The following is a 17,650-nucleotide window of genomic DNA, read 5'->3' on the forward strand; positions in this document are numbered from 1 at the left end:
AACCAAACTCCAGTCTTGCACCAGCCCACCCTCAACAACAAAATTTCCTTATCTAATTAAAGTCAATCCAAACGGAACCATGCATGGAATAACTTTGTCAGAGCAGCCTTTCTACAAATCTTCTACAGCTTTCTATATCCATTTTCGTTTGTCCCTATAGACTACCTGGGTCAGGAAGCCCCCTGGAGAAGGGAATGACAACCCCCTCCAGTATTGTCTGGAGAATTCCACAGACAGAGGAGCCTGGTGGGCTACAGTCCATGGATGGCAAAGAGTCAGACACAACCGAATGATTAACACACTCCCCAAAATAGTCTAAGAAAGCAAAGATCTTGTTGTACAGGTAGATGCAGCAAAGGTTAAGGTGACAGAAGCCCCTAGAGTTGCCTCAGCCGGACGGAGTCTTCTCAGAAGCCCAGTCTGTTCCGTGGGCTGCCAGCTGTGCACCATATGTGTACCTTCCAGATGGTAGAGACCAGACTGTCAACACACACATACCACACACCGCACGCCACACACACACCACACCACACACACACACACACCCCGCACACACCACACACACACACCACACACCACACACACACACCACACCACACACACACACCACACCACACACACACACCACACACCACACACCACACAGACACCACACACATCACACACACACCACACACCCCACACACCCCACACACACACCACACACACCACACACACCACACACACCACACCACACACACACCACACCACACACACACCACACACCACACACCACACACCACACACACACCACACACCACAAACACACCACACACACACCACACACACCACACACACACACCACACCACACACACACACACCACACACACCACACACCACACACACAGCACACACACCACACACACCACACACACACACCAGACACACACACACCACACACACACCACACACACACCACACACACACACCACACCACACACACACACATCACACACACCACACACCACACACACAGCACACACACCACACACACCACACACACACACCAGACACACACCAGACACACACACACCACACACACACACACCACACACACACCACACACCACACACACACCACACACCACACACACACACACCACACACCACACACACACACCACACACCACACACACACCACACACCACACACACACACCACACACCACACACACACACCACACACACACCACACACACCACACACACACACCACACACACACACCACACACACACACACACACCACAAACACCACACACACACACCACACACCACACACACACACACACCACACACCACACACCACACACACACACACTTAAGAAAATCAGGTAGAGCATTTACATCTTAAAGACACAGGGAGAGAAATGCAAGTTTCTCCTAGAAAGGCCTTTGTTTCTGAATTCTGAAAAGATATTTTATCGAGTAGGCTCTTTCTAGCTGCATACACACTTAAAAATGAGTTTCAGAATGTTAAAAGAGCCCCAATTTGACCATTTTAGGTTGAGAGCTCCTAGTATAGTTCTTCCAGTGAAGTGAGTATTTGCAAGTATAAATTTCCATATGTGTTGTACATGAACCTGGCTGGGGTGTTAGTTGGAGGCTGGCAATCTACTGCTGTTTTGCTTTGAAAGCTTTGTTCCCCATTGTAAAGTCAGTTTGTCGAGGTAAAATGCTTGTGACAATCCTGTCGTGGACCTGTGTGCTGTTTGTAAGCTTGACGCCGCTAGATGTCACCCTAGAGTCGATCCAGCTCTCCCGGTGTCTCAGTTTCTCCTTCTGGCAGTGTAAGACCACTGAGTGCTCCCATCAGAGTGGCCAGCTCGTAGGCTCATCCCTGGCAGAGCAAGTTTTTAATTAAAATGTGTGGGTTTCCCTATAGGGACAGCTGCGTGGTATGAGGACGTGCTTCCAGCACTCCCACAAGTTTCTCAATTGCCTGAGAAAGCCCACTAGGAGATCTCCTTCCTTGGAGCTGAAAGCTCTCATGAGATATCTTCCATTTTATTCTGAAAAACTCTATTAAAATAGCCAATCCAAGTTAAAACAACAGGCCAGCTTCCCACCTAATTACACAGTCCAGCCCTACTCAGTGTCTTTCAACTGAGGATAACCCAGGTACCTCTTCTTGAAACTAAGTTTTCAGGATAATCTTGGAGGCAAGAGGAGGTTAACACCACCGAGTAAAACTTAGGACGCTCAGCCACTGCTGGGAGAGCTGCAAGCCAGGAGAGATTCACCCACATTTGTCTGTACTCTTGTCACCAGCCAACATCTTAGCTTTCTCTGCCCACTGAAGCCAAACAAAGATACGGAGACAGAGCTTCGAGGAAATAGAAAGGTGGCTTTAATTCTCAGCCGGTGGAGAGGGGAACCCAGTAGGCTTATGCCTCAAGATCTGTGCGCCCCCTCCCCCCCACCCTGCGCTAGGGGCTTTTATAAGGTGAGGGCTCGCAGTCAGGAGTTGGGGATGAGGAACAGAAGGGTTAGCATCTTGATTGTTTCCTCTTGCATTGTTTCAAAGACAGTCATAGGCTGCGTCAGGCGCCCAGTCACTGAGTCGGGTGGTTGGCTGGCTCTGTGGCCTTCGTACTGATCTGTAAAAGGAACTATAAGGGGAAGAGTGTTGCAAGGGTAAACACCAGGTGCAGGATGCATTTAGCATAGAGCCAAAGGAAAACAGGTGTGAAGTTTAGCTCCTGCAGGGGCTTCCCTGGTAGCTCAACTTGTAAAGAATCCACCTGCAATGAGGGAGACCTTGATTCGATTCCTGGGTCAGGAAGATCCCCTGGAGAAGGGATAGGCTACCCATTCCAGTATTATTGGGCTTCCCTGGTGGTTCAGATGGCAAAGAATCTGCCAGCAATGCAGAAGACCTGAGTTTGATCCCTGGGTTGGGAAGATCCCCTGGAGGAGGCATGGCAGCCCACTCCAGTATTCTTGTCTTGTTCAAAATTGCCATGGACAGAGGAGCCTGGAAGGCTGCAGTCCATGGGGTCACAAAGAGTTGGACACGACTGAGTGACTCAGCACAGCCACAGCACAGTGACTCAGCACAGTTGACACAGCACAGCACAGCTGCAGTTAGAAGGCAGAAAAGCAAACTTCTTTGCAGACCTGCAGAGTTAGGAGCAGTTAAAGGAAAAAGAAAAACAAACTGGGCATGTTCAGGCCTGCTCACTGTTGTGTTTAATCTTCTTTGTTGTCAAGAAAGGGAAAGAAAAAACCTCACTCCTCTTTTTGTCATTTTCACTGCAACTCTCTCTGAGGAGGCAGGCTGGGCTAAGAGGCCACTGCTGGTGCCTCGGCTCCGGATCCGGGTGAAGCAGAGAAGCCTGCCCTGGGTCCCTTCACTGGCCACTGGATCCGTCAGCTGAAGAAATACATAACCTAAGAGTTGAGAAGTTTCGTTTCTTTCGTGGACTCACTGAGGACTATAGCCCAGGATACAGCCTCTCAGATTGTGCTGAGGGACTGTTTCAAAGAGGTGAGGGAGGAGCCAGGAGATGTAGGAGTTTTTTCTGGGGGGAAAAATGTCAGATATCCAAAGATGACAAGATTACTGTTAGTCACAAATACAGACATTTCAAGTTAGAGTTTAGAGCTTGTGTATGTATGGGGAGATGCAGGAGTCTGCGCTCATTGAAATCATTCCTTTGATAGACACCTCGACTATTTAGGGCCAGTGTCCTGCTTCTCTCCTTCCTGAATCCCCCTCAGGGCGCACTGTAGGGGCTTTATGGCTGCAGTAGTTTTTGTTTGCTGATATGGTCGGCGACATTCTTCATCTGCACCATTCTTCCCACCTCCCTTGAGGAACTAGAAGGGCTGATGTATCCTCTGTCTGTGTTTTCTTCTGTTTGATTGCGCCAGGTCTTAGTTGCAGCCTGTGGGGTCTAGTTCCCTGACTAGGGATCAAACCGCACGCCCCCTGCATTGGGAACTCTGAGTCTTAGTCACTGGACCACCAGGGAAGTCCCTGTGAATGTTCTTATGAGAGAGATTGTTGCTGTGTGTAAATTGTTATTTAAAACATTTTCGTAAGTGGTATGCTGTGCATTTTCCTGTGTCTGCTGTTTTCACTTCCTGCCTTGAGGGTCTCTCTTAGTTGCTCTAAGGATGGCTGGTTGGCTACCTCTCCCCGCTGTGATCTGTGCTTATTTTTCAGTTGCTTAGTTCTGTCCAGTTTTTTGTGACCCCAAGGACTGCAGCATGCCAGGCTTCCCTGTCCTTCACTATCTCCTGGAGTTTGCTCAAACTCATGTCCATCGAGTCGGTGATGCCGCCCCACTAGCTCATCCTCTGTCTCCCCCTTCTCCTCCTGCCCTTCTGCATAGCGCCCCCATTCTACCTGCCTACCCCCCAGGGAGGCACAGCAGATTGTCTCCAACTTCCCACCACACACACAATGCCTCAAGGAACATCCCATAAGTCCCCTGTTACAGTGTCACCGTTTCTCTGGGATACAAACCTGGAAGTAGCTATTGGATCCTAAAAGTATGTATAATCTTGATTTGGCAGAGTCATCCAGACTGCCCCGCAGCCAGGCTGTACCGGGCTACCTTCCACCAGCCATGAACCCCCAGCCTTGGCCAACAGGTTGGCCTTATGCACTTTTTCATTTATTGCCAGTGTAACAGTTGTGCAGTGGTCCCTCCCTGCTTCTTTAGCTGCATCTCTTGTGTACAGGCCTTCAGAGCTCTGTTAACCCAGGTAAGACATGTGATATGCTTAGAACCTCACCCAGCACAGGCCCTAGAGGGTATATACTATTGTTCTATACATATAAGTTTCCTTTAAATGATGGTAGATTTAATAACGTTATACTAACACAAAATGTGCATTCTAGTGATTATTTCCGACCTGAATAATGTATTTAGCTGACCATGTTGACCTGCTAGTTCACATCCGCATCTGTCTACCATACTCTTGCCTGCATTTCTGCCATCCCCACCTTGGTTCATCCCACATCCTTCTGTGTGGAATGTTTGCCAGCCACTCACAGTCATCCTGCTTCCCAGATGGCACAGATGGTAAAGAATCTGCTTTACAATGTGGCAGGTTTGATCCCTGGGTCAGGAAGTTCCCCTGGAGAAGGGAGTGGCTATCCAGTATTCTTGCCTTGGAAATCTCATGGACAGAGGAGCCTGGTGAGCTACAACCCATGGGGTCTCAAAGAGTCAGACACAATGAACATGTGCACACGTACCATCATCCTGACATCCCCAAAGTTAATTCCTTCTTAACTTCAGAGTTCAGCTCAAATGTCACTTTTCTGGTCTCCAGACTAGATCACTTCTCCAGTTATCCTTTCATAGCCCCTACGTCATCCGTGATCAAATAATCAGCTGTACCATGAACTATTTGAAGTCCTTCTCCTGTGGCCTGACTGCCCCGAGGGTGGCTGTGACAGTCTCTTCCCTGTCCTCCTGCTCCCAGCCCTGTTTCATGTTCAGAACTCCTGGGGTGCATTTGAACTATAGAGACCTCTTCATCACAGGGTAGTTTAATCAGAGACAGCCAAGGGAACACACAGCCCTAAAGTGCCCTGAGGAGCATGAGACACTCATCCCGGACGGCCCTGACTGGTCTTCCAAGGCTGCCACCTTATCTCTGGAGAACCAGCGACTTGGCCTCAGAGGAACTGAGGGACTCAGAGGAAGGGAGCCGGGAGAGGCCTTTGGGGGAGATAAAGGGGCTGAGTCTTGATAAATGATAAAGTACAACCACAAATATAAAAATCCTATTTGGGACAAAATGTAGATGTTTTTAAGAGTCCCTGATTAATACAAAAGAAGCAGAGCAAATCAGGAAGGAAAATGACCCTTCAGAAGGACAGCTCCATCCTGACTCAGCTCACAGCCTTGGTTACTGCAGGTGTTTCTTTACCTGAAAAGAGTAGGTACTGGTGCTGTAACTGGGAAGGGTTAATTTTGAATTTACTCTGGATCTGCTCGTGCGACTTTAACCTTTATTTTGCAGCTTTTATTGTTATAGTGGTCTGCCTCAGGGAGGTAACCTGAGCCGCCCACCTGTGAAGGAAGTGAAGCAAAAACATCACCCTGCCTGAGGCTTGCCATTCCAGGGCAAATTTACAAGGATTGAATAGCTTTTTACTTTGTTTCCTCACCTCGCCTCTCCCCCCAGCTCTGATCCATAAAAGAACCTGGCAGCCCGGCCCCAACAAGATGGTTATTTTGAGATGCTAGCCTGCCATCTTCTCAGTCAGCCGGCTCCCGAATACAGTCCCTTCCTGATCCCAACACCTCGTCTAGGTTCACTGACTCATCTTATGGCGAGCAGAGCGAGCTTGGACTCGGTAACAGCTCCTCATTTAGCCTCCATGTGTTTTCAAAAAAAATTACAGAGTCAAATAATGTCTTAAGTACTCTATTAGAAATATGCACAATTATATCAAGGTTAAAGCAGGCTTTTGTGAATTTCTGTGGATAGCAAAAAAGTGTGCCCAGTTTATTAGTTATGGAAAGGTGGGTGGTCCTTAAGATTGTTCTCAGTATTGCCTTCCTGGGGGCATGACAGGAAATGCCACAGCTTCCACCGCCACCTCCACTGAATCTCCTTTTATGACATCCAGCTGCTTCCTGGCCTTCTTCCATGTCCTGGAGCATGAAGGTGGTACCACCAACTCTGCTGACCCCCAGATAGCAGCCTGAGGGGCAGCCTGACTCCTGTGAAGGGGGCTGACCCCAGGCCCCTAAGTGGAGGTGAAGGGCAGACTCCCAGGTCATGCATGGAGCAGGTGGGAGGTCTACAGAGCTGGTGCAGCGAGCAGTTCAAGCCTTAGACCTGCCAGCACACAGAACTACTGCCTCTGTGAGTCTCAGCTGTTGGTGTCCGCGTGGCTCAGGGGGGTGTTCTCTGTGTTCCTCTAACTCAGGTCGGGTGTCGAGGAGACTTGGAGACAGATGTATGGGGCACCTTGTTCAGCTACTTTCATGCAGGTCCCACTTACACCCTTTAACAGCTCTCTGTGAGCTCCAGGCAGGAGAAAACCAAAGTATAAACAAGCTGTTGTTTTCAGTCGCTCAGTCGTGTCTGACTCTTTGTGACCCCATGAACTGCAGGACTCCAGGCTTCCCTGTCCTTCACTATCTCCCAGAGTTTGCTCAAACTGTTGTCCATTGAGTCGATGATGCCATCCAACCATCTCATCCTCTGTAGTCCCCTTTTCTTCCTGCCCTCGATCTTTCCCAGCATCAGGGTCTTTTCCAGCGAGTCAGCTCTTCACATCAGGTGGTCAAAGTATTGTAGCATCAGCTTCAGCGTCAGTCCTTCCAATGAATATTCAGGACTGATTTCCTTTAGGATGGACTGGTTGGATCTCCTTGCAGTCCAAGGGACTCTCAAGAGTCTTCTCCAAGACCACAATTCAAAAGCATCAATTCTTCACCACTCAGCCTTCTTTATGGTCCAACTTTTCCATACATGACTTCTGGAAAAACCATAGCTTTGATGTAGACCTTTGTTGGCAAAGTAACGTCTCCGCTTTTAATACACTGTCTAGGTTTGTCGTAGCTTTTCTTCCAAGGAGCCAGTGTCTTAGTTTCATGGCTATAGTCACCTGCAGTGATTTTGGAGTCCAAGAAAATAAAGTCTTGTCACTGTTTCCATTTTTTTTCCCTACCTATTTGTCACGAAGTGATGGGACTGGATGCCATAATCTTAGTTTTTTGAATGTTGAGTTTTAAGCCATCTTTTTCACTCTCCTCTGACTTTCATCAAGAAGCTCTTTAGATCCTCTTTGCTTTCTGCCATAAGCATGGTGTCATCTGCATATCTCAGGTTACTGATATTTCTCCCGGCAATCTTGATTCCAGCTTGTGCTTCATCCAGCCCAGCATTTCGCATGATGTACTCTGCATATAAGTTAAATAAGCAGAGTGACAATATACAGCCTTGCCGGTTCTCTGCAAGCTCCAGACAGGAGAAAACCAAAGTAAAAACAGGCTGTTGTTTTTCAGTTGCTTGGTCATGCTGACTCTGTGACCCCATGAACTGTAGCACACTAGGCTGATGTTTGAAGCAGTCTGTTGTTCCATATCTGGTTCTAACTCTTACTTCTTGACCTGCATACAGCTTTCTCAAGAGGCAGGTAAGGTGGTCTGGTATTCTCATCTCTGTTAAGAATTTTCCACAGTTTGTCATGATCCACACAGTCAAAGGCTTTACCGTAGTCAATAAAGCAGAAGTAGATGTTTTTCTGGAATTCGCTTGCCTTTTTTACGATCCAACGGATGTTTGGTCTCTGGTTCCTCTGCTTTGTCTAAACCAGCTTGTACATCTGGATGTTCTCAGTTCACATATTGTTGAAGACTGGCTTGAAGGATTTGAGCATTACCTAGCTAGCATGTGAAATGAGTGCAGTTTGTGGGGTAGTTTGAACGTTCTTTGGGATTGGAATGAAAACTGACCTTTCCCAGTGCTGTGGCCAGTGCTGAGTTTTCCAAATTTGCTGGCATACTGAGTGCAGCACAAGCTAGATGGAGTCTGGATCTCAGCCTTCCATAGTCTCATCCTTGGGCCAGACCCTGCTTCCCAGCACAGTTCTTTCTCTCCCTCATGTGATTTTTTTCAGTTAATTTTTATTGGAGTATAGTTGATTTACAATGTTTCGTTAGCTTCTGCCATATAGCACAGTAAATCAGTTATACATATGCATATATACACTCTTTTTTCATGTAAATTTATTTATTTTAATTGGAGGCTAATTACTTTACAGTATTGTAGTGGTTTTGCCAGACATCAACATGCATCCTCAGGTGATGTATCGAGTACTGAGAAGAGCTCCGTGTGCTGTGCAGTAGGCTCTTATTAGTTATATATAGCGGCATGAATATGTCAGTCTCAGTCTCCCACATTGCCCCTCTCTCCGCATTCCCCCTTTGGTGACCATAGGCTTGTTGTCTACATCTGTGACTCAATTTCTGTTTTGTAAATAGGTTCATTTTTTATCATTTTTTAGATTCCACATATAAGCAGTATCATATGATATTTGTTCTTCTCTGACTTGCTTCACTCACTATGGCAATCTCTAGGTCCGTCCATGTTGCTGTAAATGATGTTATTTCCTTCTTTTTATGGCTGAGTAGTATTCCATTGTATGTACGTACCCCATCTTCTTCATTCCTCAGTTGATGGGCATTGAGGTCGCTTCCGTGTCTTGGCTATCGTAAACAGTGCTGCAGTGAACACTGGGGGCAGGTATCTTTTCAGATTATGGTTTTCTCTGGGTGTATGTCCAGGAGTGGGATTGCTGGGTCATATGGTAGTTCTGTTTTTGGTTTTTAAAGGAATCCTTATACTGTTCTCCATAGTGGCTGCACCAGTTTATATTCCCACCAACATTTATGGGTGGGTTTCCTTTTCTCCACACCCTCTCCAGCATTTATTGTTTTTAGACTTTTTGATGATGGCTATTCTGACCAGTGTGAGGTGAAAACTCACTTGCGTGTCTCTAATAATTAGCAACACTGAGCATCTTTTCCTGTGCTTTTTGGCCATCTGTATGTCTTCTTTGGAGAAATGTCTACTTAGATCCTCTGCCCAGTTTTTGATTGAGCTGCTTGTTGTTTTGATATTGAGCTATGTGAGCTGCTTGTGCATTTTGAAGGTGAATTCTTCTCATTCTGTGTGGGCTTTTCGAGTTGTGGCTCAGTAGTTGGGCTCGTGTGGGCTCATGTGGGCTCAGTAGTCGCAGTGCATAGGCTTAGTTGCTGCACAGCATGTGGGATCCCAGTTTCCCGGCCAGCAATCGAACCCTTGTCTCCTGCCCTGGAAGGTGGATTCCTAACCACTGGGCCACCAGGGAAGCTACCTGTAGTGTAGTTTCAGGTCAGGGAGCCTGATTCCTCCAGCTCCATTTTTCTTTCTCAGGATTGCTTTGCTATTCAAGGTCATTTGTGTTTCCCTACAAATGACAAAAATTTTTGTTCTATGAAAAATGCCATTGGTAATTGATAGGGATTGCATTGATGTAGTGGTGATTAGGATAGTTTCCTTATTTTTCCTGATCTTTCGTTGTTAGTGTGTAGAAATGCAACAGATTTCCATGTATTGTATACTGCAGCTCTGCGGGGAGGGGTGCTGTGCCACCCTGTGACTTGTGGGATCTTAGTTCCCCAACCAGGGATTGAACCTGGGCCCTCTGCAGTGAAGGCACCAAATCCTTACCACTGGACCATCAGAGAATTCCCATGTATCCTGCAACTTTACCAAATTCATTGATGAGCTCTAGTCATTTTCTGGTGGCATCTTTAGGATTTTCTGTGTATAGTATCATGTCATCCACAAACAGTGACAGTTTTACTTCTCTTCCAATTTGGATTCCTCTAATTTTTTTCTTCTCAGATTGCTGTGGCTAGGACTTCCAAAACTATGTTGAATAAAAGTGGTGAGAGTGGACAGCTTTGTCTTGTTCCTGATCTTAGAGGGAATGCTGTTAGCTTTTCGCTGTTGAGTGTGGTGTAGTGAGCACTGGACTTTTACCCTGACCAAGGCACCATCTAAACTCTGTCGCGCTTTGCTCTGCACAACAGTCTGAGTGCTGCAGTGTTTACTTTACTGGGGTTCCCACAGTCTTTGGGATCAATTTCTAAGTCCTCTTTACAAAAAAAATGCTTTTGTGACCTTGCACCAGCCTCCCCAGACAGCCTTTTCTCTAGCTTCGCAGCCTTCCCTGAAATGCCAGCCCCTGCCCTCCATTCCCACGTCTTTGCCTGGCTCCCCTTTGCTCTAGAAAGCCTCCCCAGATTAAGTGCCCAGCACACATGTGCTCTGGCCACATAGGAAAGCTGCGCTGTGTGGCTGTTGATTTATCCTGTCCACACAGGGTGCAGGTTTCCGGTCAGGCTGGACAGGATGTTTAATTTCCTTGTATCTCCCTGGTACCTGGCATACTAGGTGGCAAACAGTGAATGGCTGAGAAGACAGACACATGTGTATGAATTTTGTAGTTCGTATGAATATATAAGTGAAATCAGTGTCTCAGCTTCCACCAGAACTTGTTTTGAGATTGAAAATGAGCCCTAAGCAAACAGCTCTCACGCATGGGCTCTGGGTGCCCCTTGACCCCCAGCAATATCTATACATCCACACATTTAAATATTCCTTATGTAAACAATTGCCATAGAATCCTCACTCTCCATTCTCCAGTTTCCCAGAGTTTATTTTTTTTTTAAGTCTGTGATAGGAATGGATGATATCTGGTCTACTTAAAATAACCATGCTTGGTGGTTGTGTTCCTGGGCTAAAGTTCACAGGAAGCAGAGGAAATTCCCTGGTGGTCCAGTGGTTAAGACTCTGCTTCCACTGCAGGGGTTACATGAGTTTGATCCCTGGTGTGCCTGTGTTTCCGCCTCACCCCCACCTCCCACAAAAGGGAAATGGCTGTTTCCAGAATAACTTAACACTATGTGGAATAACTTCAGCTCCAGGTAGCAGAAGCTCCCTTTCTTCTCTAGAAAACATCCCTTTTACTGAATGATCATTGTGCTCTTTAAAAAAAAAATGATGGCCAATAACAAAGTTCTTCTGAACAGTCTAATGGGCTTCAGTGATATGGATATGTATTCTCTAAAGCTCTGCATAGGAATCAGTTCAAAGGTTTAAAAAGGCTAAACATGCATTTCCAAAGTTTAGAAGCATGCCTACTTGTGAAGCTCCAAAGTGAAGACCATGATTGCTGTGGTAACTCAGCCTGCCCCAGGCTCAGCCCATCACAGGGCTCCCCCACCTCAGGCCTCCTGTGCGGGTCCACTCTGCCCCCACTGCGTCTGGGTGCTGCTTCCGCACTGTCCCTTTGAGCTCCACTGAGGGCTCCTCCCCGAGAGCCTTCCTCAACCCCCACTCTTTCTTCGCTTACCACCTGGAAACCCATCATTACTGGCTGCATCTTTGTCGCCGGATCCTGTTTTCAACTGTGAGCGGCAGGAGGGGGAGCTGCTGAGGCCCGGTGCCCAGCACAGGGCATGGAGGGGCACCGGTGGTTGGGGAAGGAGGGAACCCTCTCCTCAACCCTGTGTGCTCACGTCTGTTTCTCCAGCTGCTCCCACAAAGCCAGCTTCTAGCATCAGGACCAGTTTCCCCCTCTCAACCTTCCTGTTTGTGAGCAGCTGTCAAATCAGCAAGCAGAGTGGCATGATCAGACCAAAATTTGAGATCTTTTCTCCTGGTTAAAAAAAAAAAAAATCGATTTTATTCAGGTGTAAGTGCTACAGCTTCCATTTGCATGTCATGTTATCCCAAGAGAGTAAGCGGTTGTTGTTCAGTTACTAAGTCTTGTCTGACTGTTTGTGATTCCATGGACTGCAGCACGCCAGGCTTCCCTGTCCTTCACCATCTCCCGGAGCTTGCTCAAACTCATGTCCATTGAGTCGGTGATGCCATCCAACTATCTCATCCTCTGTTGTCCCCTTCTCCTCCTGCCTTCAATCTTTCCCAGCATCAGGGACTTTATCAATGAGTTGACTCTCTGCATCAGGTGGCCAAAGTATGGAAGCTTCAACTTCATAATCAGTCTTTCCAGTGAATATTCACGTTTGATTTCTGTTAACAGAACTTCCACTTGGCTAAAATTCCATTTCTGTGCTTCAGGTTAATCAGAAGAAGGAATATAAATTTGACTTGGTGTTTACCACAGAATTCTACAGAGCAGAGGTAAGCTGCCATGGTTCGTGAAGTGTCCCATTAACAACTTTTATGGATTTTTTTTTTAAGTGAGAATATTAATATTGGGTTGGCCAAGAAGTTCATTTGGAGTTTTCCATAATACACGAACAGACTTTTTGATCAAACCTGTATATAGAGGCCTGGAGATTTACTTGTGTGCGTGTGTTTTTCTGTCCTGCTTCGTTTTCTATTTGTTCTCAAGAATCGAAGACTAGAGCTTGGCAGGACAACTTCATGACCTTAAACAGGGTTGCTCTGAAAACAGTCCACAGAGCCATCTTTGTCGCTAGGAGGGTGTTTCACGCTCTAGCATCCGCAGCCCCTCCCGCACATCTCAGAATCCCTGGAGTGACTCACTTCTAAATGCCAGCCTGCTCTTTTCCTGTCAGCTGGTGACATTTCTCGTTAGTGGGCTGGCATAGCGGGAGACCATCTCCGGGAGCTGCCCTGAGCAGGGGTATTCTGTAACCCAGAGCAGCCTGTCACCCCGCAGGCACCTTCAACCTCTCCAGCTGTGACCCAGCAGGCCATGATTCTCCAAGTTTCCTTTCCCCTGCTGTCAAGAAGAGAGTTAACAGGAGATCCAGACAGAAGTCAGAGCCAGATGAACTTCCCAGTGCTGGGCCGAGCTGGGAGGCATCAACCAGAACCTGGGTGGAGGGAGCAGCCCAAAGCCCTCTATGTGGCACTGAGTCAGGGCTGCAGGGGTGGGCAGGCAGCACCAAGGTGTCTCAGGGAGGCAGAGCTTCAGAGAAGGCAGGGCCCCTCCAGTGGAGGCTTCTGAAAGAAAGCTTACCAGTATTCAGAACTGACCGGACAACAGTACGCCAACTGTGCTTATTAACCTGAGAATTAACACTTTATTAAAGCATAAGGAGGGTGCTTTTGGTTTCTGTGTTGCCAGCGGAGGTGTTCAGTTAAAGCAAAAGGGAAAATGACTCCTAGATTATTTTGACCTGCTGTGCTTCTCTGAAGGGCATGGGGAGCTAATGAGGGGCTGAGGAGAGTTCTTTCATCTTCAGGCAACTGCTTTGATTCTGTGGGGCCAACTGGGGGGGGAAAGAAAAATAAAACAGAAGGGGACAACACCCATTTCCCTTCCCCTGCTTTGGAAATAGCTTTGACCTCAAAGGAGCCCACGTGCCAGCCCTGTCTTTTGCCCTTGATAAGCCTCTTCACCATTTCCCTGCATGGCACTGATGATTAGGAAAGCCTATTGCAGTTTTTGTGGGTTTTTTGGCTTTAGTTCTAGGAGGGGGAGCTTATTAGGTAAATCCAATCTTGATTACAATTTGTTTGTGGGCTTTTTTTTTTTTTTTGGTTGTTTTAACCAAAAAAACAAAACTGGGACTCCACCCAGTTCAAATAACTGTAAAAGGGAAAAGAACTGAGTTGGTCAACTGACCAGGTTGTTACAGGAGTTTACTCGGGCCATGGACTTCCTCAAATCATAGGCCCCGTGGATGGTTTGAGCGAACATGCATTTTTCTGAGAAGCAGTTCCTTGGCTTTTATTGTTAGATTGAGGAATCAGTGACCTAAAAGGGTAAAGAACTGTCCCAGAAATGAGTCGTGCACTTGATGTCTACTTAGAGCATGCAGCTACCCAGCTCCACGTGTCTCTGGGTTAGAGAGTACGTGAGGGCGATCCCAGAACACTCAGCGTATCCAGGTTTCAATGTGAGTATAAGCCGACAGCCCCCGGTCATGTGGATAGTTGGAGCAGCCCCTCAGGGGTGGTTTGTGCTTCTACTTCTTCCAGATTAGATCTCGGGGCTCTCCAGAGCTAGGGCCCTGACATCACAGACACAGCTGAGGTCCTGGCTGACCACTTACCTACTAGCTGTGACACGTGGAGGAGGTTCCTCTTTAATTGTCAGTCTTAATCTGTAAAATTGAAGAGGACCAAATTCATCAGGCAGCATGATGGTATTGTCACTTGTGTTCATGGAGATCAGCTTCCTCTTGGTCAAAGTTTGCAAGCTTGAGTTCCAACTGAGTATTACATTGGTCCCAGAGAGGAAAGTACCTGTCTTAGAGTTTTGAGCTGAGCAGCACTCACAGCTGTCAGTGAGTATTTCTTTGGAAAATGCCCAGCCTTCTTTCCTAAGGGCACCATCAGAAAGCAGGAATTTAAGAGACAGCAAAGGCTGAAGATTGTTGTGTTTAGTGTGAGCCCCAAAATCACACTCTACAAAGCAGACCACTACATATGCAGGCCAGGGCATACCTGCCATGTATGGGGAGCTCCCCCATCTTGTGTTTGTACGTTGGGGTGGGTGTGAAGTGATGAGGAACCATCCTTTTTAATTCCAAAATCTTTATTTCAGGAAGGTGAGAAACGTCTGGGAACATGTTCTGCTCAAGTATTTTTCAGGAATGATAAACCCAGACCAGCCGTTAATGTGACATGTACTCAGCTCATTAAGAAGGAGAGGAGACAGGAAGAGGATTACCAGCTCTACAGGCTTATGAAGCAGCTTAAAAGCCCCTTGAACGCAGTCAGGATTCCTGGTATATGCCCATCTCTGGAATGTCTATGTTCAGGAATGTGTGTCATTACTAAATCTCAGGAAGAATGATCATCTAAAAGTTTATTTCCCAAATGGCACTTTAACGACAGAAGGTGGTTTACCTCATTATTTAAACAAAATTCAGAAGAATCCTTTTCCGGTTCTCCTCCAGTACAAGATAGTGACTCCATCAGGAACTGTCTGTGCCCCTTTCACCTGCCCACTTCCATCCCAGACGCGGGCAGGGCAAGAGCTTGACTCCAAAAGAGGTGGAAGACCACCTGTCTTTGTAACAGGACCCACACACAGAGGTGCAGTTTTCAGGGTTGAGTCCAGGAGCCGAGGAGACGTTTCTAGAGGTTTCTAGTGGTGGTTTTGGGAACTTAAAGTGATGAGACCCTATCCAGGGCCTTGGCTATGCCCAGCATCGCTTTCTGCACCAGGGCTGGGCGAGTCGACTGTCTTGGGGCCTTGCTGGGAGGCTGTAGTGGAGTCGAGCTGATCTCATTTTAGGTCCGGAGCTAATGGGCAGTGGTGCCGTCTCTTCTGAGAAATGAACCTTGCCTCTCCAGTGACTCAGCTGAAGTGAAGCAGAGCCCATTTGCTCTGGCACTCAGAGACTGGGCACTTACCGGCAAATCCAATTTCCAAAACCGCAAAGTCATCTCTGCACCTGCACTTAGGCATTAGACTTGACATCTGGCCACCACAGTGCTCCCTGTGTCTCTCGCAGCCTGCTCATTTGCCCGGAGGCTGAGAGAGACCCATCTCAGCGTGGAGGCCCTGCCGTCTCCATTCATTACTGCATCTGTGTCCCTCCATTATAGGGGCTGAGTGTTCTGACAGACCTGGAGGTAGGATCCTGCTCTTTGTGCTTCTCAAATGCAGAGCTTGGATCGTTCTCATTATAGGACTCTGGCAACTTGGATTAAATCCCGTTCCAAAGAGTCAGAATCTCATACTGTAGTAGAATTTGCTTATATTTAACTGCCTGAAATAAGGAGACCACTGACTAATACTTACAATCTAGTTTTTTAGGGATTAATCCCCTGCTTAGCTAAGTGCAAATGGGAAGAAAAGGGGGCTTCCCAAGTGGCGCTAGTGGTAAAGAACCCACCTGCCAATGCAGGAGACATAAGAGATGCAGGTTCGACCCCTGGGTCAGGAAGATCCCCTGGAGAAGGAAATGGCAACCCACTCCAGTCTTCTTGCCTGGAGAATCCCATGGACAGAGGAGCCTGGCGGGCTACAGTCCCTAGGGTCTGTAGTCCCCGGTGAGAGTACTGGAGTAGGTTGCCATTGCCTTCTCCATGTGTTGCTATGAAGATTCAAATGATTTAATAGCGTGCATGTTTTCATCAATGAAATCTACAAGTTCTCTTGTCACTTTAAATTCAGCAGAGACATTTAATGGTGCTATTTATAGCCTGTATATATAAAATTATCTACTTATAACTGAAAAGGTTTGGTTTTGGATAAAGTGAATCAAAATCCATGTTGGAGTAGGCAATTCAACTCTCAGCAGATCCCATTATTTAGTTAACCCAGCGTTTTGACTGTTGAGCAGTTTTCTCTACAATTGGTGAGTGAGAAGATCGAATCCATCTTATGATGTCCTTGCTCTGCACTGTTTTTCCCCTAAAAAGTAATTGTCTAGTTTTCATTATAAGTAAAAAGTTTCACCTTTTCTAATTTTATAAACTTCCTATAGATGAGCCCAATATGTTACATATAAAAGACTGGGGAATAACCAGCTAAAGTCCAAAGTGACTCTGCATCAGTGCTACCGAATTCATGCTGGACACAAATTCGGTTGCTCTCACTATTCACAGTATTTTGTATAACTGATTTTTCTTCTGTGGTTAATTTGTTTTGATCTCAAGATTTAAACTCAGAGTGGTACTGTAAGATGAAGGGAGTCTTTCACTCTTTCTCACATGCATGTGCACACACACACACACACACACACACACACACACAAGAATTCAAGGCTTAGCTCAAATCTCATCTCTGTGACATATTCCCCAACTTCTTCAGCCCAAAAAATCTCCCCGTTTCCTGTGCCCTCCTCTCCTCTGTAATCTTCCCTCTCTTAAGAAAGGTGTCAGCTGCCTTTCTACACTGTCAACAAGAAGAGGTAGGGTCTCTCTTTGTACTGCCTACAGCACCCGAGCAATCAATGAATGCCTTCTGAACTGATGCTGTTATAAATCAATCAAGTTCTACCAACACAGAGCAGAATTTATGCAAAAGATTATTTTACCAAGAAGGGTTCATTTCCTAAGTAAGCTGTTAGTATTCCTCACATATTAAACTATTATTAGGCTTTAATACAGACCAGGAATATCTCTTTCAAACTACATAAATGATGGTCCATGAACAGCTCATAAATAACTTGCTAAAATTAGAGTT

General features: G+C 46.7%; 1 protein-coding gene across 2 annotated transcripts in view; it reads left to right on the forward strand.

Annotated features, from left to right (window-relative positions):
* The window catches only part of RARRES1 (retinoic acid receptor responder 1), a 42,263-nt gene that overhangs the window by 13,620 nt on the left and 10,993 nt on the right, over positions 1-17,650 (forward strand). Inside the window, exons 2-3 of one of the 2 annotated variants that reach the window (XM_068970316.1) lie at positions 12,652-12,714; positions 15,020-15,239. In XM_068970316.1, coding sequence (XP_068826417.1) covers positions 12,652-12,714; positions 15,020-15,239 — 283 coding nt within the window. The remainder of the gene's footprint in view (positions 1-12,651; positions 12,715-15,019; positions 15,240-17,650) is intronic. The other variant, XM_068970325.1, reaches the window with a different exon arrangement.

Source organism: Capricornis sumatraensis, chromosome 1 (assembly GCF_032405125.1).
Source record: "Capricornis sumatraensis isolate serow.1 chromosome 1, serow.2, whole genome shotgun sequence".
Lineage (NCBI taxonomy): Eukaryota > Metazoa > Chordata > Mammalia > Artiodactyla > Bovidae > Capricornis > Capricornis sumatraensis.